Below are 24,796 nucleotides of genomic sequence, written 5' to 3' on the forward strand. Positions count from 1 at the left end.
TTTACGACTTAATATAATTTTTTTTTAAAAATGATCGTGTGAGATGTGTGTTTTAATCATCCCTGTGGTATATTGTGTAATTAAATTGTTATTTTTAGGAAAGTATGTCCGATTAATGACATAAATTATGGGAAATAGGGAACCCGCTCGTTTTACGACGGGTTCCAGAAGCCAATTATATTGTTAGAAAGTGGACTATGCTGCATTTTATTTTCTACCTGATTTCAAAACAATGTAGCAAAACAACGGCCGAAAGATTATGCATATAATAGTACGCAATTTTTATATATAGTAAAACCTGTACAAAACAGAAACCTGCCAAACAGGGAAGAACATTCGGTAACGTACGATTCCGGTTTACACAGGTTTTACTGTACGTTACACGGATGATTGGGATCTCCTTTGATTCCTTTGTTTATTTCATTTGTTTGTGACAACGCGACATGTGGGCGATCTGCTGAGGGGATACCTTCCGAGAGGCTTTTCTTCGAGAAATTGGCCCCTATTTACACGTTACAAACGTGAAGAAAACCGGGAAAACTCCACGTGACCAGCCAGATGCGAACCCGAGATTAATTAGTCGAATAGTTAGTTAAAATTCCTATTTATTCTGCATTATATTAGTGATTCTACATCACTATATAATTTGAATTCGGATGTCCCTGCTCAGTTTATATAATTTTGATACCTATAAGTATTTATCAGAGTTTCGTCCCCATTGCATCCAATTTATAATTACTGTATTTACCTGGCTGTTTAGAGGTACAGAATTAATTCTAATTTGGATTCTTGAGTTTCTTTTTATTTCAAATATCAAGCACATTTACAATATTGCTCGATAATAATTGACTTCTAAACAATGTGATTAATTGTAGCCTACTAAACATTTTATTGAGTCTTTTTTTTTTCCTATTTCCTTCCTTCTTCCTTCTTCTATTGGTAGCAAGGATCTCAGTACATTCGTAAATCTTGCTTAAGAAAGATTTATTGAAGTTTCGAAGTAACATACATCACTCTTTAAACAAGACATACATTAATTTGATTACGTCAGTTCTAACCTTCAAATATGCAAATTTTTACTTTGATTTTATGCTTCTTTCTTCTCAATCTATATCGATTTTAATACAAATTCTATATTATAATATAAAATTACACACATGATTTTATCAAAGAATGTTTTAAGAATAATTCATAATTTTTTTTTATATTTAAATTTATACTAATATATCCGTGTTACTAGTGATAAGTAATAAACAGTCGAAGGGCGAAGAGGTAAAATTCTATCAATTTTCTAAGGGTTACTTTGATCGTTACGCTTGAAAATTGTGACGTATTTCCTGTGCTTAGTTTATTAAGTACAGACAATACTTTGTCTGTATTAAGGCTACTCTATAACCTTTCTGACTTGTTAAAAAGGGCAGTGATTAAGCTGAAATTTATCTGTAGTGTATAGTCTATAGAAATTGCCTTGTATCGCAGGCTGTACTTCATCGCACATTTTAGCATAAGTACAATATCAATAGTGACAATATAGAGAGAGTATAAGGATTTTTGACTTATGTGTCATTACGCGAGAATAGGGCACGAAACGATATTAGATGAACCCTGGATGTTATTTTTATGGCAATCGATCGACCGCGATGATCGATCGAGTGCTTTTTCGAACATATTTCGGCTCGATGATTCATTATCTGGTATTAACCGATTCAGACTTAGATTCGTAGCAAAGAAAATGAAATAATTCGATGAATCTGTAGCCTTGTCTGTACGAAACAGAGCATTTTCTCGAGGGAAAGCGAATAGGGTAGCATGTTCTTTTCAGTGTAAAGCCGTTGTTGAACCGTAACTAATAGACATGTGCCAGACTTCTGGTTCCCTTCGTGCAGATGCCACAGATGCTACTGACACGTAATTTTCCGACAGACACGCGATTTATCGATTAATTCCGTTCGAACAACGTGGCTTACGGTTACAAGTCGAAAACTATATGATGGTTTCGTTTCTTCAGTGCTAGATGCCACGGGAAAGATACCCACCGGTTTCATGGAAGGATCCTTCATGGAACTTGGTTCCTACGACGAGTGTATCAGAGTGGATGCTAAATCAGAGAAGACTCACTTCACTGGAAAGCATTGCTCCATAAAGTTGGCATTACAGTGGAAGGTGATACTTAGCGAAGAACACGAAAGTTTCAGAGAATTGGGTGCACAATCGGCTGACGTACTATCGAGATGCTGGTGAGTTCTTCGATTTTTACTAAATTTAGATTAAGTTTATACTTGTCGAGGTATCATTCTATTAAAAAAGGGAGAAATACAGGATTTATGTAGAGGTATTAAGGATTTTTCGAAGATTAAAAATTTATTTAAATGGTATTATGAAATCTAAATTTAAATTTTTTGACATATCTCTTTGAATTGCAACTTCATCTCTGAGCATTCAACTTTGGCAGAGAAGCAAGTTTTAAGAGATTAACGCCATTATAATTTGATTATCTAGTTATTGCTACAGCTTTAACGTGCGGCGAAGTAGAAATAAATAGTAAAGAACCCCCAGGTAAGTTACAAACTATGCTGCAATGTATGTTCCATCTGTGTTATAAGTATCTGTTCGTAGAGACTTTACACCGATATATTAAAAATATTAGTAATAAATTTGGTAAGTTTTAAAAATAATTGATTTCCAGGCACTGTAATTTCAATTTATAACATTGAACTTATAGGAAAGAGAACCCTCACTTTACGACGTCTTTCTTAATAGCGATTCTTCAAGAAATATATTGTATTTATTATCTTCATTTATTATTTAAAAAGTTGTTCGGTTAATTTTTATCGATTATAAACAATATTAAAATGAATTTAATGAAATAATAAATACTGAGGATAATTTCTAAAAATATTTTGAAATAAATATATTCATTGTCTGGCAACACTTATTATAAATTGCTCGCTTGGCGGCCATTTCCAAAAATGGCCGCCAAGATAGCAAATTATATTAAGGAATAATAACAATCGCTAACACATTTTTTTACACATCAAAGCATTCAATTATCAAAGATACAAGTGATTCTGTGCTTCTCTACGGTTATTTTTAATGAAATTTTATTGAAAATAATCGTAGAAAAGCACAGAATCTTTTGCTAAGTACAGAAAGTTATGGCTGACTTTCGTCCATAAGTTCTTGGAAACTGCAAAGTAAAATGACGTATAACGAAACCAACTTTACCATAGGCTAAATGATATAAACAAGATGCAATTCGGTTAATATTATTTAAATTGGATCGCGTTTAAAACACCTCCAGCATTATTTCCCACCTTATACAGTCAATTTTATTGTTTACGAAGAAAATTCAACAATAATAATTGTGAATGATTGTAGATGTATCTATGATTATAAAGCATACCAGCGTCGTCATTGTACTGTACATTCTCATGAGTCCTCGAGTCCTCAAAATGGATCATTTTGAGGACTCGAATATTCCATATACAAGAGGAATTCATTAGAAGTCTACAAATAAAAGTAATTATATATGTAAGGTTATCCTATAAACCAATCTTAATTGGTTTATAGGATAACCTGTTAAGGAGAAAAATTGTATCAAAGAAAGACATTGGGAACTTAAAGTTGCATGATAAATGAATCGTGCTTCACATGTTTTGGTCTTCTATAAATATTAGCGTTAGCCAAAATGATGTAGTGGAATATCACTTTATTTGATTATGGCAAGGCGACACGTGGGCGATTATCGAAGAGGAGACACCTCCCGAGAGGACTTTAATAGAAAACAGGTCCCTATTTATGTTATAAATATGAAGAAAATCCGGAAAACTCAGGCCAGGCTCGAACCCACGACCAGTGTTCAGTGGTTTTATCTATTCGGCCATTAGTGGACGAAATAATACTTGATACAGAGGAATTCAAGTGGATTAGTTAATTGCATACAGCTTCTTGTATACGGATTGTTCTACTGTGGATTGAGATAGTTGAATGTCTCTTATGGATCCACCTAATTTGGTATCTTCGAATGATTTCTAATATAACTGTGTTTCATCTATCACTTATGGTGGCCAGACTTAGTTAATTAATTTTTAATTGTTAAAAACGAGATTAACGATAGTAGATGCTCAGTACGAAACGATACCAATTCTTGCAAACTTAGTGAATTATCCACGACTAATTATGGAAAGATCCATCTTCCCCTTAACTATTTATGATATCCACCATTAACTTACGAATGATCTCTTTTGCATTTAACAAACAATTTTCACACATGGCTTTGAACTGATGAATATTTTTACACCCTTCTTGCATTCGTTTCATTGTCAATACTTTTCTAATGAGGAATTTTGAATATTTTTGTACGCCTTTATAATTTTTATTGGCTTTTCTGCCACTTTTTTTCTATACGTAACATTTAATCACGATAACTGGTACCCTCGAATATCTCGATTAATTTTTAAACGTTCCATTAGATGGCGCTAGATGTATCTAATCACCCCTGCCACGACGATAAATGCCGATAACAAATTCGAGACTCGGCATTTCCCGCAAAGAAGTGCGTTTTGGTAGAAAATAATTTACTTTTAATTTATTATTTTTTCTAGTGTTTTAACGTTGGGTAATTTCTGCTCAGTTTGTGTTTACTCGCTTATTGGTTCACGCCCACGCCACCAGAAGGCAACGCGGTAAACAAGTACAGTATATTATAACACAATTGGGAAAATGAATAAACAGTATTATCGCCTGTGTATTTGCATTGTTAACGAATCGCTTTCTCATTGAATCTCGCATCACCACGGGATGAGGTGAGCCTTCTATATGCAAAAGAGGCCACGGTTTGCTACTGGCATCGGAGGAAAAACCTACATTTTAGTGTCGTCTACGACTACTTGCCCCCTTTCTTAAGAACGATTGAAAAATTCTTTACGGATTCATTTCGGAGATTCAAATGGCGTTACGCAAAATTATGCTTTCCGATTAGTTTAAAAGTAACCCTCTAGACACGAAGGTTTTCGGTTTTTACTCGAATTTCCCTTACGTTTCGGTTATTCGTGACATCGAGATATCTATTGTTAGATTGGCGACAGAAGAAAACCCACGTAAAGAAATTGAATCATCGACCACTACGGTCGATCTCGGTCGTTATGCCTATGATTTTACAAAGAAGCAGCAGCGCGACTACAGAGGAGTTAGGTAGGTGCTCCCACCTATCTATTAAATATATATACTGTATATGCCGGCTTTACAACAGTTAAGTAAACGATGCCATTATGGATTCGTCACACCTGCTCGTTTACAGCAACCAATTGTAAAAAATGTTACATTTCTACATCGTTCTTCAAATTTTATTTTATTTTTTTCCTGCGAATGATTTTAAATCGTTGTTTGGCCACGATTAGGCACTCGTGCCACCAGAAAGGAGGTGGAGAACGTGCCACTTTAAGAAGCCCCCGGTTAATGCAGGGTTGCCAGATTTGCCGGTTTTATCTTCATCCGTGTGACGTGCAAGTTCTAAACATTAATTCGATTCCGGTTTTTATTTTCCAGTACGACTACCGTCCCATGGAAGTTGCCAACATTATATACGGCCTGTGCCTTCCTTCCGAATGTAACACCAGAGACGTCTTGCAGTTGACGAATTCCGGTGAGTGTTACTTAGACACTGTACGAGATACGGCTACCTGTTTTGTCTCAGGTACTTATTTTACTTCGGCAAAGGAGCTCAGAATTGGATTAATTACTCCAAAGCCGATAAACGTGCTCTCTCGTGCACTCCCTAACCGCGTACTTTAAACGAAGTGTAGCGAAAGTACCGTCATCGATTTGGTGGCGAGTCGTCGTCACTCGTTACCCGGTCGACGGTGGTAATTTACGTGTACCTTTTTCACTTTCCATTACTTTTCCCCCCTCGTGCGTCGAGTGGCCAAAAAAAAAGAAGAAAAAAAATACAAAAATAAGTGAGCGATCGACGTGGGTCTACGCGCATTTAACTCGAAAATATTCGATAAATTTCCGTATTAATATCCATTGAAAGCCATCGATAGAAAACCTTCCCTCCCCCTCTTTGGTATCCATAAAAATATTACAACCCATTGCAGAAAAGATTTTTTCAGAGCCGCTTCGAAAAACAATAACAAAAAAGAGCTCGGCGCATAGGCCCACGTGCCAGTAAGTGTTATTTATGATAAAGAATTTCCGCGCGGAATAAACGTCAAAATTTCACCTTCAGAAGCGAGAGGGTATTTTCTGTTTCAGTGTTGGATAAATATTCCCTGCCGTTAGACGTCGTCAGAGTGAATTGCGAAAAGAAATCGGAAGGAAGAGAACTTACGTCCTGGGAAATTGCTGCCTGGTGAGTAATTCCGTTGCAAATGTTCCGCTCCGTGCCGTTATTAGTTCGGGGTGAAACTGCCGCACGTGCCAAACCGAGCGGGAAGACGGGAAAAGGTCGTCGACGGCGTAGTCATTTCCTGCTCCGTTTTAATTATAATAAAGTACCCCATCGTTTTTTTTTTTCATCCTGACGTCCGATAAGAGCTTCGTCCCTCCTCTCGACGGGCGATCGTCTCCAAACTCGTCCCCACTCTCTCTTTTCGCTTTCGACACTCCCGCGATAGACGGAAGTTACTCTGCACTCAAACGGTTAACCACCGGATGCAACCCATTGTTACCTTCCACCCTCCCGATTAACGGGTTTAGTTCGTTACACCCTTTACGACGGAGGGGGGAAGGACGAACGAAATTAGTACTTCGCGCCGATTGGACGGATTTGAAACCAGCGCCAATAAGTACGCCATTTTTTTCCCCCGTCTACGGAATGAAATTCCGAATCGATGCCGCGCGAAAGGCACCAAAAGCCAAGATTAATTGCATTCGTGTGATACGTTTTAATTCTTTCGCGCCAAATTATAATGAATCCAGGTTAAAGTGAATCTTCTAATTGGCTAAACGTTCGAGATTAAACGGGGATTAGAAAATCCTAAAAGGATCTTCCACGAATCTTTAAGGATTTTCCCCTTCTTGGATCTTATCGCAATCTTCTATCTTTGAGAGTCCGAATTCGAATCTCGATAATGTCACTCAGATGATTCGTATTGCGATTCCGTTCTTTATTCTTTAGCCAAACCAATTACTCTATTGAGGGCGAGGGTGTTAATAATGGTCACGTGTGTGGTGAAGCCTGGCGGAAAACTCGATCCTTCGCTTAAGCCGCAACAGTAGACGAACGAAACACGGGTCATTGTCGATGCCATATGTTGAGGTCAACTAGCGGTTCCGCTGGCTTAAACGTTAAGGGTCTTCCGCGCGTGGGCTCTCTTTTCTTCTAATCCTCTCGACCGAATCGATGTCGCGGGGGATGTAATCGACCCTGCGGTAATTTCCCCGTTATAAACTGTGGTAATCCCCACCCCTGTCGACCGCCGGGTGTCATCGATTCCACTCTTCGATTGATCCATCTCTCTTAGACGTCAGTTCCTTCATTTTCGCTTCCCCAAACGCCATTAACTTCGACAGGCGCCAAGTTCTTAGTAACGGGACGCGAATTTACAAAAGAAAATCCCCCCAAAAAATTCACTTCGACGTATTTTAAATTCGCGTGCAAAAGAAGTAAGAAGTGTCATTTGTTTTCTTTCAGTTGTTTCTTGGCATCCGTGGTAATCTTGGTGCTGGTCGGGACCTTCATCGACCTTTGCACGTCGAGGGATATTCTGAATCGAAGTAAGTCCCTATGTTTAATGAAGACTTAAGCGGAGGGAAGCTCCATTTTCCCCTGGAAATGTTAAAATTTCGGGATTTTTTTCCGTCAGGAATCTAGAAAACATCCCAATAACTGACGCCCTTCTGTCGCTTCGGACTTGAAGGGAGGATTTATTATTATATATATGAATTTAATATCTATAGTAATAAATTAGAATGGCGAAGATTGGAATATTTTTTCTACAGAATTAATTCAAATTCCCTCCTAATAAACATTATTATTTCTTTTCTTTATTAACGTATTCGTATTACAAAGAACATAATATATATACACGCGTCATCAAACTTAATCCTTAATACAAGTTTTCGGACTATCGAGTAACGTATGCGAATATAATTGCTCATAAAGGGGAGATGCACGCGCCGAAATTCTCGGTTTACAAGAAAGGTTCCTGAAGTCTTCGAGAGGTTTGGCAATTTAAATTACGAAAAATTTCGATTCGGCAACGTACCACATTGAACAATTAAAAAACAACGTGAAGTCCTCCCGATGATCCTCGAGGAGCGGAAGGAGATTTGCGGGCGGCTGGTTTGTTCTCCTTTTATCGATCTCCACGGTTAGAAGGATCCTACGTAGGGTACGTAAGGCAATTATTTAGTTATTTGTGGGAGTAAAACGGGATCCTGTCGTTCCTCGTAGGGATTCGTCAGCCGGCAGACTCCGGTTGGTCGACTTAGAGATCGGAATCGGAGCGAGAGTGGAGGAAGGAAGGCGCTAACAACCCCGAGTGATAATCCTTTCCGGTCGAAGAAGGAGACCGATATCCAATTAAGGAAGCCGCGGGGTGGTAAGTGGCCGGGCGCGCGGTTCCGATTTTAGACGCCGTCTCCTGTTACCGAGGATATCGGATTACTGCATCGATCCCGGGGGAGCACGCGCCTCGGGATGCTCTCTCTTCTAAACTCTTCTCGTTCTTTCAGGTAAGACGGGAAGAATTCTGAGAGGCTTTTCCTTCTATACCAACGCTAAGGAGGTGGCGGAAACAGCCAGTCGAGCCGGAACCTTTGGATGCTTCCACGGCATGAGAGTCATCTCGCTCCTCTGGGTGATGCTGTCGCACTCGCTCTTCTTGGCTTACCCCGATCAAATTACCGTCTTCAGTAAGTATATCGCTTCCACCTCTCTGTTTCTCCACGCCTCTCTTCTCTCCGCGAGTAGGATTACGTATCCGACGAAGGTCGTCGACTTCTACTTTCCAAAAATCTCAAAACGCGCACGGAAATGACGCGAATTTACGTCGAAAGTATAAAATATACCGGGCCAATTTCCCGTCAAACACTAAAAAAATGAGCTTTTTACCACAGAACCGCTGAGTGGCAATCTGAAGATATCGAGGACCCCGATCATGGCTTTGTTGGACAATGCGTCGCCTTCGGTGGATACTTTCTTCGTCATCAGGTAGGCCTCGATCTACTTCCGATTTCGACACTTAAACATCTTTTAATTTTCCTCTTCTTTTTTCGTTCTAGCGGCTTCCTCTGCGCCTATTCGACTTGGAAATCCTTGGAAATTAATGGAGATCGAATCGACATTCTGTCCATCTTGTTGCGGAAGTTATGGAGGTGAATATTGAAATCGCTCCAAACATTCCTCTTGCAATCGAAGAGGGTCCTTTCCTACTTCCGCTCGGAAGGAAGATTGCTTCCTTCCGAAATACGCGTTTTCTAAAGCATTACCGGGAAGATGGTGTAATTTGCATCGCATTGAAAGATGGATAGAGTTGTGGCACACAGAAAGAACGCCAACGTCCAGGAATGCTTTAGTTTTACTTTCACGGGCAAGAGAACAAATTCAAAACGCTATGACACTTGATTAATGGCAAATTTCCTTTCAGATTGAGCCCTTCGATGTGGGCCACTATAGCCCTGACCATGTTGCTTCCACGTCTAGGAAATGGACCTCTGTGGAAGGAGAATTCGGAATATTTGGCAGGGGCCTGCCAGCGCAACGGTTGGACTAATCTTCTCTTTCTACAAAACCTATGGTCAATGGAGGATATGGTAAGTGGATAAAGAATGGTACGAAGATATCTCGGTGTCTATCCTCCGCCGCCCAAACGTGAAAGAGACATACTTCGATACTCCATTCATTTTAAGGGTTATTCTTCTACCCTTTGCAACGAATAACGTGTTTTAAATGCGTATAATTTCGAAAAAAAATCAATAGAAATTCGGAACTAAGGAATATAAGAATCCTACTCCTACACAGGACAAGTATTTTTTTGGCGTGGCGCCATCTATCGGTTTTCTTTCGAAATTTTCGGGTGGTTGGCGTAACGTAGGCCTATCATACCTCCGAGTACGTTAGAAAAAACTTACGAAATCTTGCCCTATATCCACAATAATCTTCCCATAAAGAATGGAAAATCCTTGGCTATAGTTTAAATTTAAATTTACAGAAAGGCTTTCTTAAGTTTCGTGGCACCCCCCTAAATGGTTTATTATTTCAAAAGATGATTAAAACATTGATTAACAATGGCTTTTCCCTGTTTTCAGTGCCTAGTCCACACCTGGTATGTGGCCTGCTTGATGCAGCTCTTCGTTATTGGTGTTCCGCTGCTGCAACTCTGTTACAGGTAAACTTTCTCCACCCCGCTCGCGTTTTCAACGGAAACACTTCTCTATACGTCACCGGTTTGTTCCGTTTACTTTACGCTCCTCCCCCCTCTTAGTCCGTTCCAAATCGACGATTGCATCTCCCATCTATCAGTGAGTACTGCGTGACTCGGTGATGATAACCTCCGGGGTTACAATGTGTAACTCTCGACGTCTTCTCCGATTCCCACCTTTAAATAATCGATCGAGCGGCCATTCGTCGTTCTACTTTCGATATTTCATAATGTACAAAGGGCGAAAGATGGGCGTGTACTAAAAGAAAAAAAGAAAAATAGCGAGTTCATCTCGTGCCACTCCTACGCGTAACTCCAAACGGTTACAGTCGAAAGTTACTGTGTTTGCCTTATTCAGATTAGCACTTAACCTTCGATTAATAGGGTTTCTACCTTAAATTTTGGGGATATCGGCAGTCCTTCGAGTGCGGGTGTAGAATAGGGGGGAGATGGAGCACGCGGTGTTAACACCAGATAGAACCAAACTGTGGTAAAGCTCATCTGTGTGTTCATTTTTCCGTAATCCTCTCCTTCTACGGTGTAAAATTACGGATCGGTTTTTTAATATAAATTCTAAAAGTGTTCGATAACGTCAGTGTTTTCTTTCAGACGTTTTTGGCTGGGTCTGGGTGTAGGCGTTACTTTGGCATCGACGGGTATGGCCGTGTGTATGCTCCTTACTGTGCTGTACGGACTTCCCCCCGCTCCTCTCTATTCCAGTTACGGAGTCCAGTAAGTAAAAATTGTTTTTATAAACAAGGTCCCACGCGACTCCTAATCCTAATCCTTGTCTACGATATTAATTATCTCTTCGTTTCTAGCGCCATAGTTAAACACGTGTCGTTTCAACTGATAAAGCCTCATCAACACATCGGAGCTTTCTTGATAGGAGCGGCCACCGGTTATATATATTTCAAGCGAGGAAAGGCCCCGATTCCAAAGGTTTTTCCGCTTATTTCTTCTTTGTCTAATGTTAAGTAGACACTGCGAGTATCTTTCTGGTTAGAAAAGCCTTTTTTGTGTTGTTAGGTATACGTGGTGTTAGGGTGGATCGTCTCCCTGGCTGCCATGTCGGGCGTGGTGTTTGGAGTTCAGAGCTTCCGAACGGATAAGGTGTACGAAGGCCCGGTAGCCGTATTGTATTCGGGAGTGTTCAGAAATATATGGGCCACGGCCGTGGCCTGGATATGTTTCGCTTGCGTCACCGGGCGCGGAGGTAAGCGATCGGCGCGAGGCGCTGGTGCTTGAAACCGCATCGCCTAATTCTCGTTTTCTTTTCAGGACTGGTCAACGATCTGTTGTCTTTGTCACCGTTTTCCTCCCTAGCTAGGTTAAGTTACGCCGCTTACTTGCTGCATCCGTTACTCATCTGTTATCACACGTCTAGGATCCGATTTCCTTACTACTTCGACTACATTACGCTGGTAAGAGTGGTTCTTGGGTAGTGTTTGGTAGCCGTATACAGTACGTACCCGTGTGACGAAACGTTTTCTTGTCTTTACAGGGAGATCGCTACGTCTCGTACGTGGTTATAACGTTCGTCTTCGCCTACTTCTTTCACTTGATGATCGAAATGCCTTTCTCCAACGCGGAAAGAGTACTTCTGGACACCAAGAAGAAAGCAGAATCCAAAGAATCGTAGAAGAGGAAAGGAAATCAACAAAGTCTTTTGTTTTTTCGGGGTGCGGAGGAATTGCTCTTACCGTTTCTTCCATAACCTACCACTGTCGGACTCGTTACAGTTTTGTAGACGGATACGACACAGACGTCGTGTACATCACGGTGGAATCCACTCTTCTATCAATCGGGAGAAAGAGAAAATGGGCCAAGTCTCCGTTCTTTCGCGAAATTTCAATGTCTCTTCTTTCCGATAATTTGTACCGAAATAAATTCTTCGTACTCTCTTCTCGGGAATTGCTGCTTTGGTTGGCACGGAGAAGAAAGCGCGCGGAGAGCGCGACGATGGCTGCGCCTTGTCGTCGCGACCGATTTTACAGGGGAGAGTGGCGTAAACGACTTTGGCAATTAAGCGCGACGTGAGTGCACCTAGAAGAACTTATTGGAGGAAGAACGGCGGAGGGGAGAGAAAGGAGCTGTAGAATCTTTAAATCGGCGTAGAGCAGTAGATGGCAATTAAACGAGAATGTCCGTCCGACGGGAAGTCGTGGGACCGCTTCAATGTCGTCCTCCCACGCGCGCGACGCCTCCGCAGACGGGCGGGCGTCCAAACTTCCGGTCCGAGTGGCCCGCTTCCGGCCTGGACGGACGCGGCGGACGGCGCGAGACCTCGCCCCGGGTAACGAGCGCCTTCGGGCCGGAGTCCATTCGAGCGCAGATTAATTTTCCGCTCGCCAATTTATCTGATTACGTTTGTACAATGCTTTTCTCTCCACTCCCATTCTCGCGGGGACCGCACAAAATCCTTTTGGGTGTGATTTATTCATTACCCGTTTCCGCCCCCCCCCCGCCGTTGGAAGCGCGGTTCGGGGTCGAGAGGGGAGGCGCGACGGCCCAAGGCGGACACGGACCGACGTTTCATTACCGTAATATACACGCCGGTCCCGGGAGACGTGGCGTCACGTGTCCGCATCGGATCGGCGCGCGCCGTCGGCGGAGCGGCCGAAAAGGGAGCCGCGCCGTGTCACGCTCCACCGCGCCGACGGGCGCGACTCCGGATTCGACTTCTGTCATCGCGGTGGCTAACGACAACGGCGCGCGTAATCAGTAATGCCAATCGGTGTTATTACGGAAATGGAGGCGGCGCGGGGGATGGGGACGTCGACGAAGGCGCGGAGCGGCGGGGACGCGGTCCGCGCCCAATTAGCGGGCCGGAAATCAAAGGGAGGCAATTGCGGACGTCGTTAAAAATCGCCCGACGTCATTAAGGCGGCGTTTAATGAAAGGCGTCGGAGAGACGTCGTCGGCCGGCGCGCGGAATTCTCGAGATTCCTGTCGGCCTGCAGTCCTCAGATTGTTGTGCGTGCCCGGTAAATTTAGGATGTAATTTCGGCCGCAGGCATTGTCGTGGCGGGAAAATTGATGGCTCGCTAATATCGCCGGCCACCCGGCGGGCGGCCTCTTCCTCCCCTCGTCTCTGGCTGCATAATTGAAACCCCCCGTTAATATTTAAATCTAATTATTTAACGGCAAGCGGATACGCCCGGTCCGTCGACTCCCGGCTACCGAAACGACCTCGACCCTCCGGTCCTCCGGGTCCGGTGATTCACCATCTCCCGGTACGCCCGTCTTCGCGCCGCGCCTCCGCGCTGCCGCCGCCGCCGCCGCCGCCGCTCGGAGGAGGCGAATCCCTTCGGGGAAGCCACCGGACCCGGTCCAATTTGCAACGTTCCAATTCTCCTCCCGATTTTTTCCCGCTCGATTTTCTGCGCCTCCCCAAGACTTAAAATTTTATACTTAAGTAAAATAATCCCGGAGGACTTCGTTCAATCAACAGGAGAGCAATAACTCGGGATAAGCGAGTTTTTCCACCGTCTCCTAGGAGAAGCGGAAATAGAAATTCCAAACAGAGTCTTGCGGCCTCCCTCCCCGGACGCGAGACGACGGCCAACGGGACGCATCCATAAACCGTTTGGAAGGGAGCGCATTAAAAGTGGAACGACCACCGTCGTCCCCTTTCCCCCGGAGGTTTCGGCAGCGAGGGGGTCACAGATTAAACTGGGACTACCGTTCTTCCCGCCTTTAAACTCTCCAATCTATTTTATCTTTCTTCCACTTTTGCTCGGTCCACTTTCTCTTCTCTTCTCTTTCCACCCGTCGCCGGGGGGGGGGGTCGCCCCTCCTTCCCGGGGCGTCGCGCCGCCGCTCCCGCCCGGAAAGGAATGCCGCATCGGCTACCGGGAATCCGGACGCGTTCTCCGAAAACGCTCCCGACTCTCCGGAGACGGAATTAAAGCGCGGCCTCCCCCCACCGGGCCCTTCCGGGGGGCGCAAGCCTCCTCCTCCTCCCCTCTCCCCTCTCATTTATCGCCCGATAAACGCCTCTCCCTCCCTTCCTTCGACGTCTCTATTACATATTTTCTCCGCGGTACCGGACATTATTACGCGCAAATTGCCCGGCTAAATTAAGCCGGCGCCCGAGAGGTAGCAGGGAGGAAGGGAGGAAAAACCCGGACGCTCCCCGTTTACCAGCCGCCGCCGCCACCGCCGCGCGCCGCCGTTTAAGTGAGCGACGCGACCGGGCACGCGCGCCGGGTGGGAAATTAATAAGAACGGAAAGGGAGGGCGGGGGAAAAAAGAAAGGCGGCGGGCGCGCGAGGGCGGTAAAGCTCACCCCGGAGCCAGAGGCGTAATTACCGGCGGCCAAGCGAGGAGACAAGTAATAAAAGAAGGAGAGGAGTATCGACGGTGAGTTAAAGGAGGAAAAAACGCGGGACGGGCACATAAATCAGTCCTTTCGGGTAATGTTCGGGACGGTCCTCGCGTCCTTCGCATGCATATACTAGGACCGACGCCGGCGCGGAGGCGGGGAGATAAACGAGCCTTCCCCCCGCGCTCCCCTTTCGTCGCCGGTAATTTCGGGAATTCCGCTCGGCGCGCGCCGCGATATTGAGAGAGTCGGCTTCCCCGCCGAGCGCGGCGATTCCGGGGAGAAGCCGGATGTAACGGGGAAGGAATTTTTATGGGGCCGACCCCGGGCCGGGCTGCTGGGAAATCACTCGGAGCGCTGGCAGAATCTCCCGCCGGATGGAGCGCCGGCGCCGTACGCTGCGCAATAAATTAAAGTCCCAAAACGGCGACGAAAAGTTTTCGGGGCTTTAAGAGGGAGGAGGATCCTCCGGGACGAACCATCAATTATTCACGTTTCAATTTCGGTGATGGAAGAAACGACCGAGATTTTTTCCGGAGATAAAACGGATTAGGAGACGGAGAGAAGAGGAATGATTTAGTGACCGACAACGTCTTTCCGGACGGTTACCTTGGCGACGGGGCCCGGGCGGCCCGGTACCCCCCTCGCTTCTCCCTCCCCCCACAATCGGCCGCGCGGCGCGCCCCGGGCGGAAAAAGCCGGTCGTTAGGGAAGAGACGGTAAAATCTGTCTGTTTATCGTCGCTGATTAGTGGAAGAGCGCTTGTTGACACAACCCCGGGCAAACACGGGCTCCTTCGCCCGCAGTCGTCGCTAATCACTCCTCCGAGACTCTCCTCGACTCGGCTGTTTGTCTAAGGTGGAGCTCTGTTTGTACGCCGCAAATCGCCGTCTCTCGCGCCCCTCTCCTTTCCCCGTCGGCCGCCGGCCCGCCGGCCCGGTTCCCCCTTCTCCTCCCTCCCCCGGCCGCAAATTTCCCCCGCCGACGGTCTCGGGCCCGCTCCTTTCCTCGCCTCCCCGGGGATCCTGCGGGAGAAGACTCGCGGCCTCTCCGCTCATCAACATGGATGAGCGAGAGTCAAAGAAACTTCTCCCCGTTACGTTGAGCCCTCGTTTGCAGTCGACTCACACTCCGGATAGACTTTACTTTTTCCTCTTTCTTCCTCCCTCTCGCGCGCGCCCCCGTTTTTATTCCGCGCTCGTCCGCCCGGTCGCGCCGCGCTGCTTTCTTCGCTGCTGGGAAGCGGAACGCGCCGCACCAGCCGCCTTCTCCGGGCGCAAGCGGGAGGGGGCGAGGGCAGGCGGCGCGAATATTAAACGGATAGAACGGGACGCACCCCGTAGACAAACAAGGAGCGCTAATCGAGTGGAGAGGGTGTCTCTCTCTCTCCTCCGCCTGCCCAAACAAATCGGTCGCCATGTTTGCGTTGGAAGATCTGCCGACTGATTAATGGGCCGGCGGTGGCCCCCGCGGCCCCGATCGATATCCCTTTCGACGTCGGGAGCGGCGGGCGAGCGGACGTCCCGATTCGTCGTCGCCCACCGGAAGCGGGTGGCCACGTCGCTTCCGCCGGAAGGCGCGGGGCACGGCGCGGACGGGAGGGGGTGGTCCCCCTTCCCGGAAGAAGAGGTCGAGGTATCGACTCTTAATTAGCGCAGCGGCGGAGGAGGGAAGAAGCGACGACGCGGGCGGTCGATCGATGGCCTAATCGATGACACCTCGCGACGGGCCCGATCGATGGGCCGAAAAGCGGCCGGCCGCCGAATTCGGACCGTCCCGAGCGACCACCGGAAGTCGACAATCGGATTTGCGGCCTCCCCCGTCGCTTAAGACCGACGGGCATCGAACGGCACCGCCTCCCCTCTCGGGGGAGGAGGACGATCGGGGACCGTCCCGGCTAACGAGTGATTAGCGGGAAGGGCGCGCGCTCGGCCGGAAATCCAATCCGAGAAGAAGACCGGCCCGGGGCCATCCTTCCGGACGACGGGCGGTGATTGTGTTAGTTTCCCGCCTCCTGCCCGCGGGCTCGGCGCCCTCGGCCGGTCTCGTTTCCCTTTATCGTCCGCACGCGGCCCGACGCTAACCGTCGGCGTCGCGGGACTCCCGACGATCCTGCGGTGGTCCCCGAACGTCGTACGTGACCGAATACGTCTCCGGAGTCGCGGGTCCCTCCAGGACCCTGTTCTCCGGGTTCCGCTTCCCTGCCCACCCGTCGGGACTCTCCGGAATCGATCGGCGCGGGCCCTCCTTCCCCGTCTCGCCGGAAACGGTAAAATGCAGCGTCTAAAATCTCCTAACAGTAAAAGAATTCACTCGACCCCCGAAAGAATCCAGAAGGCCATTCGGACAGCCCACCACTTCGATTCACGTGACTACGTCTGGAAAGACGACACACGTCACCGCCTCGTGCAGGCGATAAACGTCGCGTTTGTGACGAGTTCTCCCTTTGGCGGATACAAAACATCCCTTCCGTACCACTACGTACCGCGTCATTAATTCCTACCTCATAATAACGGCAATAAAATTGTTATTGTGCTTTAAGATTCGTCTCCCGACCGCAGCCCGAATCCCCTTTTACGTGGGTGATCATTTGCAGACGAGGGGGGATGGACATTTTTACGCGTACTGTACGTCGAGTCAGAAAGCCATTCCCTCCGCTTCGTAACCGAGGTGGTACTCCGTAGCAGTGTCTGGTACGGTTCAAATAACACTCGGTTGTCCGACTGTAATTTCTACACCCGATTCCGTATATTTGCCGACGTTTCTGGTGTGTGTATTATGTAAATTAGAATGTATTGTGCTAGGAAAATACCTATGAAATATTACGTTTCTTTATCCGGCGGTGTAATGCCTAGCGTTTTTGATGAATCGTCTACGACAGTTGTTCCATCCCCGTATAGCCTACATCTCACGTATTCTATTCCGCCAAACTGCGCCTTTTGTGGCCCGTTTTGGGCGATTAATTTTTACAATTCGATTATTATTATTATTATTATTAACACGAGGAGAAAAAATTATTCTGGTGAAGGCCCGGAAAAGACGTGTTTCGGCGTAACGTGCTCCGTCTCTCGTGACAGTACGTCGCGAGGCATGCATTGAGGTATATTTTCGGGAGTGTCTGCGAGAAGAGACGGTTATTTTTAAGGCCTATTATTTAAAAAACTGCCCTTTGTTATGGTAGGATGATGCTAGAATATTCCGTTAGAGAGTAGAAAGTACCGAGGATGGTAAGAACCACTTCCGGTAACAGGAAAAGTGTTAGGTCCACTACGGAGTAATCCGGTCGCTGTGAATGTCTGGTTTGAGAAATGGCTTCCGAGACATTTATCGCTTCTCCCTTTTGCTAACTGATTCTGTACTTTTAGAACACATCTATCACTTCCTCCTCGCTAGAAACTGTAACAGAGAGATCTTTCTTCTCGCTTCAAGCGTAGGACACTACCGTCGCGTCGCTTTCGGTCGCGAAGAGCGCGCCGACGTTATTCCAATCGTTGTTACGCGCTTCTTTCCAGTTAAAGTTACGCTTATCGACTCGAGTAACGAACAAAATCGACTTCGTATGATGATAGATTGAATTGCGCCGCATCTCGCGAGCGAGAAAATCGCGTGTTATTCGAGTCCATAACTACGGAGAATGGTCGACTTCTTAGTTTACCACGCGACGCGTCGCGGATATCGTTTCGCGTGTTAGGTGGTCGGCGGCGGGCCCGGTGTGGAGCGCGAGCAAAAGGAATTAGACACTCGAAACTTTGACAACGGAATCTTTATTTCGACTCACACGACATTAGCTAAAGCCGACCGGACGGGCGGGTGACGGGGGTCCCCCGGCCCCGGAGCGGCCCGCGCCGAACGGCGGGCCCGGCGGTCGGGCCCGTCCGTCCGATCCCTCCGGCCCTTCGGACCGGAGCGAGGATGCGTCACTAGCACGTCACACGACATCACGGCACTCGGAACCAACGGCGCGCAAACGCAGCTACGAAGACGCGCGCTCGGGGCGCGAAAAGGAAACTTTTACGCGTAAATGGGCAAGGATGCGTCGGCCCCGTCCGTACCTGCGCACGTACTGTACGTTATGTGTCTGTGTCTCTGTGTGTGTGTGTATATATATATATATATATATATTTATAGGCGAAGGGGATAGGTCCCGGTGAGTGGCGACGACTGCTCCATTCACCTATTGAGAACACTGCTGCAATTGTCTAATGTCCGAATGTTGCGTCTCTTTGTGCCTCCGTAGATCCACCTTCCGCTGAAAGGCTCGTCCGCACACTTCGCAGGCGAAGGGCTTGAAACCCGTGTGCTTCCGGCTGTGGGTAATCAGGTTGGAGGACTGGCTGAAGGCTTTTCCGCACACCGCACACTTGTGAGGCTTTTCACCTGAAATACAAAAGCGCCGTTAGAACAGGTATCAATCACTCTCCCCCGCGCGACACGTGTCTCCGAACGCGAAACTGCCAACGATTTCCATACCGTGTGGCGCGACGTCGTCGCGTCCACACGCGCGGGTCGATAATTGGCGGAATAAATGGTCCGGAGGCGCAGAGAGAGGATGAAATCTCGGGGACGTTTTCTAGACTTCAGAAGACGGATTCCTCCTTCGTTTGTTTAAGTGGATGTAACGACCCGCTGGTAGAAGAACGTCGTTCCCACCCGGAAGGGGGGGAACCACAACACCATCCGACACCTCTAGCGTTTTAGGGAATAGGGCGCGGCCGACGTTGCCAAAATTTAGCCATGAGCGCGGGCGGTTGGCGCCGACGGGCGGACATATTCAATGGTATCACACCTACCTGTCACACACCTACCATATTTAGTAGGCGGGTGAGGCTGCACACCTACCTATACTCGGAACACTCACCCGCTTGTGTATTTTCGGCCCTAAACTACAGTTAGAACGGATCGAACGGTACTTTTACGAAGGAGATAAAAGAGGAGCACCCTTGCACCCGTAGTGGTAGGGCGCTAGATATTCAAAAATAATTATAAAATGCCCTAGACGGGAGCCATCGATAATCGTCGTAACAATCGAAGGTGTTACCACGTCACGCGGTTACTTTCTCCGCCGTCAAACTAACTCCCTCTTCAAACGAGCCTCCCGGTATCTAACGTTTAAGAGTCTAATCGATCCGTAAAAGAGAATTTTAAAAATTTCCCTCTTTTTCACCCTAAAACGACGGGAAAAATCGGTTAAATCGTTCGTCTTCTCGCCCTTTTTTCCCCACTCCTTTCACGTAAGGGGTGAGTTTAACGTGAGAAAACACGTGAAGACTTACTCGAAAGCTACGAAATCACAGCAATTACCCGTAATACATATATTTAAAGCATTTATTTAGTAAAGACGAGCGTAACGGAACCCTTTTCGGGCATTTCTAACGGTGGTAAACGGTTAAAATTTTAAGAAACCATTACGAGTATCGGTTTATAAATAATTAAAAACGGAATAAGTTAATAATATACCATCATAATGCCGTAAAAACCATCGATTTTCGAGCGAATAAAATATCGTCCGTTGTCGCGAGATATATTATATTTTTTTATCGGGGGCCTCCCTGACTGGGCATCCCTACCTCCTTTCTTAAACGCGCGAAAATATGCTAAAGAATGCCCTTCTTTCACGTCTCTCCCCCTTTTTTTCTTTCTTTCCTCCTTTCTTGGTGTAGGCGTGCTAAAAAGAAGCGCAGCGCGTGCTTTTTATCGATCACCCCTTCGCCGAGGTATCAAAAAACTCGCTGGGTTTTCTCGTGATAGATATTGTTCTTAACTTTTATACGTTCGGGAAACCAATTACGCATTTCCCTCTTTCGAAGCAATACGTTTTTATACGTTCTTCTAACTCGAAATTCTGATTTCCTCCCTATTTTAAGTAACACTAGATTTGTCTTAATGCTCCAAAATTACATTTTGGGAGATTTGGGAAAGGACGAGACTTAGGAAAGGTGAGGAAAACACAAGAGAAACCCGCATCCTAACGATATAAATGAATAAATAAACGTGTATTGAGATATTACTTCAGTCTTTTTTGAGGTTTCAGTTTGAGAGCCAAATCATTTTTCAGGCCTAGAGGCCTTTTGCGATCATTTTTTTGAGTTCTAACATAGTTTAAGGATTTTTTAGATTTCAGGAACCATTCGAGGGAGTTAGCAACATTCAAATAAAGTTTTAATATAAGAATCACTAGAAGATTTTGATTAAAAAAGGAAAAATCTTGAGGTAGATCAAACCATTTTCTCTCTCTCTCTCTTTCTCTCGGCAAAAAATAAAGCAATCTTTAGAAAGAAAACACAGGCCCTTGTCTATAATTAAGAATCGATCAAGTGTTTTAGATATCGGAAAGAATTGTCACGAAATTAGCCGAAGTTTACACAACTCACTAAGAATTTCACGTCTATAGAATCACGTTCTTTAACTCCTGCTGTCGGAACCATCTTGTTAAACGGGTGCTTTCACTGGGATTCAGTTGAATTGCAATAGTGTACAAGACCCGTTACGACATAACAAATACACAAAGAACAAAGAACGTATGAAAGAAGAACCTTCAACGTGGAGGGAGCTACAGTGCCACTGTCTGCCATCAGTTTCTGAAGGTTAAAAGATCGGCTCCAGTACTCAACGGGTGTTTAACCTAACAGATTTTTATAGCACTCACCTTAAATAGCCGAAGGAACACGAAATTGGATTCCTAGTAAACGACAGAAGCCAAATTAATAGGAGTAACTCGTGGAGTACGTCGTAAAGCAATGGGTACCCACGTCGAGCGTTAGTTAGTGTTTCTCATAGGTATCGTTGGCACACGCGTGCCATGTCACGGTTGCTTAGCAAACGAGCTGAAATAGTGTGTAATTGTCAAATAGTGTTTTATAGTCGGTTGCGGAAGTGGGAAACCTCTTCAGTCGGTAAGCCAAACTCTACGAAATGAGTCCCATTAGGCAGCAAACTATCGTGTCCACTTGAAATTATACACGTAATGCGGCATTACGTGGCATCACGACAGATAAATTATAAGCAGTATTTCACGTTGCCATATCGAAATGAACTAGCAAATAGCCTATTTTTATATATAAACTAGAAAAAAAACACACACACACACACACACACAAAACACACACACATACAATAAAAGGCACAACGCTCTTGTATCAATTTCGAGGATTGTGCCAATCGAGGCGAAGACCCAGCGGGATCTTCTTTCCCCTCGGAACTAAATTTCTTTAGGATAAAAAAAAATTATTAAAATTTTATTTTTCCTACTTCCGGTCATAGAAAAGTACCCTCGAGTTTGCTCCTTTCGCTTCCGGTCCGTGATCTCCCGAGGCACTTCACACTCGGGGAGGGAGGAAAATATCGGGATATTGTACAAAATTGGCTTATTTATTGATGTATTTAAACTACTTAATTAAACTTAACTTAAATCAAACTCGACCCCCCCCCCTTTTGGTGTTTAATTGTATTTTCCGTTTGGATATTTACTCCAGAAGTTTCGTGATGGACCACGCTTTGCAACGTGCAATTGGCACGTTTCTTTTATGAAAAAGAAAGGAAAAACAAAAAACAAAAATTTTGGAAATGTCTTTTGCAATTTACCAAAAGAACTGCGAGATTTATCTGGACTAAAATATTGCGTGTTGCTGCAAAAATATTGCTCGTTTGTATGGACGTGTGGAGTAGAGTGACGCGAATGGTTTAATTTAATTTAAAGACAAAAATAATATTTCCAGAAAGAATTCTTTTTTTTTTTCTTCTTCTTCTTCTTCTTCTTCAAGTTACGCTCCGGGGCACTTGAATTGTTAGTGTAAACGGCGAAACGTCTAAATCTGTGTTTTTAAACCTTATTTACACTCGGCCATCTCCTCTCTTCGAGTGAATATGATCCCGGAAAAAAGAGATTCTAAGCCAGAATAAGAGAAAAATCTAACACTAAAAAGATATGACCAAATTAAATTGGTGCAAGAAGAGGATGTCCAAGTCAAATTAAATTAATATGATACAGGAATCGCTAAGTTAAAGCTAATGGAAACCGAGGAATCATCAAGATTTAAACTGTCGGAAACCATGGCAAAAGTTAAATTACTGAAGATCTTTAAGTCGGGTGTTCTAAATATAATCATTTGTAAGAAATTAAGTATAAAATAATTGTTTAACTTTGCTTCGAATTTAAGCCATTATTTGTTTGATTCCTGCTACTACAATTGCTGAAAGTTTCTTCGGCGTTATTAGAAGCACGAATCTACGGAATGATTTGAAGATTATAAAGATAGAAGAGGTGTAAAAAGGGTATTTTTTCCCTCTTGTTTTATGCTTCTTCTTGTATAAATTGTTACTTTATAATGCCAAAAAAGAGTTAGGATTGTTCTATTTTGTTATTTGTTACTCCTCCAGCGCGAATCCTTCTGGAGGATTTTCAAAGACGATTGCATGTTTAAATGCGTTCTTACTTAAAAATGTAGGCATTTTAAGAAAAGAATGCATTTAAATTTGTATAAAAATCCATTACGAAATAGAGATTTATCTGCTCTTCACCCCATAACCCATAGATTTGCAACCGGCCTTAAGGATTCTAAAGCACAGTGGCTTAGCGAGGGGGGTGCAAGGGAGTGTATCATGCACCGGGCGCCACTCGCAGAGGGGCGCCCAAATAGTCTCCAAGACAAACTATATGTGTTTCTGGAGGGAGGAGGGGGCGCCAATAAAGTATCGGGCGCCAATTATGCCCCGGGCGCCAGTTATGTTTGCTACGCCACTGCTAAAGCATTACGGTTATTTGTATATTATATAATAAAGTTTCAGAAAACACTGCAAAAGCTTCACTATAATTCTAATATGGATTACATATTGTACGCAATACACACGACATTTTATATGTGATACCGAGTGACGTTTTCGTACCTTAAAATTTAATTTCAATTTTTCATTCTAGCGATTTAGAAAGAGAAAAAATTAAGAATATTATCACATTTTTCCCCCCGTCCGTTTGTCTGTATTTTTTCCACGAATATCTGGAAAACCAGGTTAATCGATTCAAACGAGATTCATCCTGGTTTCAGACAAAATGGCTTTTGAATGGATGGAAATCAATGTCATTAGAGACCTATCAATATCAGTAGTGGATGGAAAGATATACTGATGCATACATAAAATATCAATTGTGAAAAAATCACACCTTGTGTATAAATATATGGAAAATAATGATAGAAAGTCACTGTATATTCTTACAAACTGCCAACGTATTTGTCTAAATAATACTTTTTTTTTTAAATTCTACTTTATGTATAATTTTAAAGATGAAAATCGTCTATAATCTACATACATACAATATTTTTTTTTTTTAATTTTATAACATTAGTAAATTACGTTATGAAAACAACAATAAACCGAAACAGTCAAATATTCGCTTAATTTCAAATTTTAAATTTAAATTCTTCAAACCAATCATCGTTCGGATAAACATATCATCGACCAATCATCGATTACATTTCGAAATTCATCTTAACTATGAAGCGAAGTACTATCTATGTGTTTCCTTATTAAAATATAGATTAAAAATTAATAATTTTAATTAAATAATTTAAAATTTGCAAATAATGATGAAGATTTTATTGAGATTTCGTATTTATAGAAGGGGTTTTAGTGTTTATACTTCCTCAACTTTCAATGAATGAATCTATCCAACTATAAAGTGTGCTGTACTCTTGTTCTATAATTTGTGTATTAATTTTCTATTGAGAATAAGTGAAATGCCTTTTTTTGCATCTACCTCTATGTTATATTGTAAATTAAAACTCATTTCCGAGAACTTTAACCTCAATTCGTAACACTAAACGTAGGGAAATACGACGACTCGCTTTGCAACGTTCTTCACAAGTCAATTAAATCGTAAAATCGGGGCTCTATTAGATTTATTTCCTACATTTTAAAATTAATTCTCCTTCTTTTTTTCCTACTTAGGCCCATCAAGTGTTTAAAGTGATTTATCTTTTCAATACTTGCCATTAAGAACTGTGATTTTAATACGAGGGATGTCTTATATCGCGACTCATTAAAACGCTATAACGAATGAAATTATAGATAAAAAAAAGGATTAATTAGAATTTAATTAAGTGTATAA

General features: G+C 44.4%; 2 protein-coding genes across 2 annotated transcripts in view; one reads left to right on the top strand and one right to left on the bottom strand.

Annotated features, from left to right (window-relative positions):
• Nucleotides 1-2,107: 2,107 nt before the first annotated feature.
• Nucleotides 2,108-12,273, top strand: LOC136970669 (nose resistant to fluoxetine protein 6-like). The gene is made up of 14 exons (XM_067265129.1): nucleotides 2,108-2,237; nucleotides 5,548-5,644; nucleotides 6,256-6,352; nucleotides 7,637-7,719; nucleotides 8,680-8,859; nucleotides 9,064-9,157; nucleotides 9,229-9,321; nucleotides 9,594-9,759; nucleotides 10,255-10,334; nucleotides 10,977-11,099; nucleotides 11,189-11,309; nucleotides 11,397-11,583; nucleotides 11,649-11,791; nucleotides 11,872-12,273. The coding sequence occupies exons 1-14, from the start codon at nucleotides 2,232-2,234 to the stop codon at nucleotides 12,007-12,009; spliced, it is 1,608 nt and encodes a 535-aa protein (XP_067121230.1). The 5' UTR covers nucleotides 2,108-2,231; the 3' UTR covers nucleotides 12,010-12,273.
• Nucleotides 12,274-18,438: 6,165 nt separating this feature from the next.
• Nucleotides 18,439-24,796, bottom strand: part of LOC136970706 (zinc finger protein 493-like) — a 57,350-nt gene continuing 50,992 nt past the window's right edge. Inside the window, 1 exon segment of the mRNA XM_067265173.1 lies at nucleotides 18,439-19,071. Within this exon segment, the coding sequence (XP_067121274.1) occupies nucleotides 18,869-19,071 (203 nt within the window). The 3' untranslated portion in view covers nucleotides 18,439-18,868.

This window comes from Centruroides vittatus, unplaced genomic scaffold, assembly GCF_030686945.1.
Source record: "Centruroides vittatus isolate TY-2023 unplaced genomic scaffold, ASM3068694v2 contig_2104, whole genome shotgun sequence".
In the NCBI taxonomy this organism is placed as follows: domain Eukaryota; kingdom Metazoa; phylum Arthropoda; class Arachnida; order Scorpiones; family Buthidae; genus Centruroides; species Centruroides vittatus.

Coding starts and splice junctions, on each gene's coding strand:
- LOC136970669 (XM_067265129.1), top strand. Junction 7,720..8,679: donor GAGGGATATTCTGAATCGAA/GTAAGTCCCTAT, acceptor TCGTTCTTTCAG/GTAAGACGGGAAGAATTCTG. Junction 9,760..10,254: donor TATGGTCAATGGAGGATATG/GTAAGTGGATAA, acceptor CCCTGTTTTCAG/TGCCTAGTCCACACCTGGTA.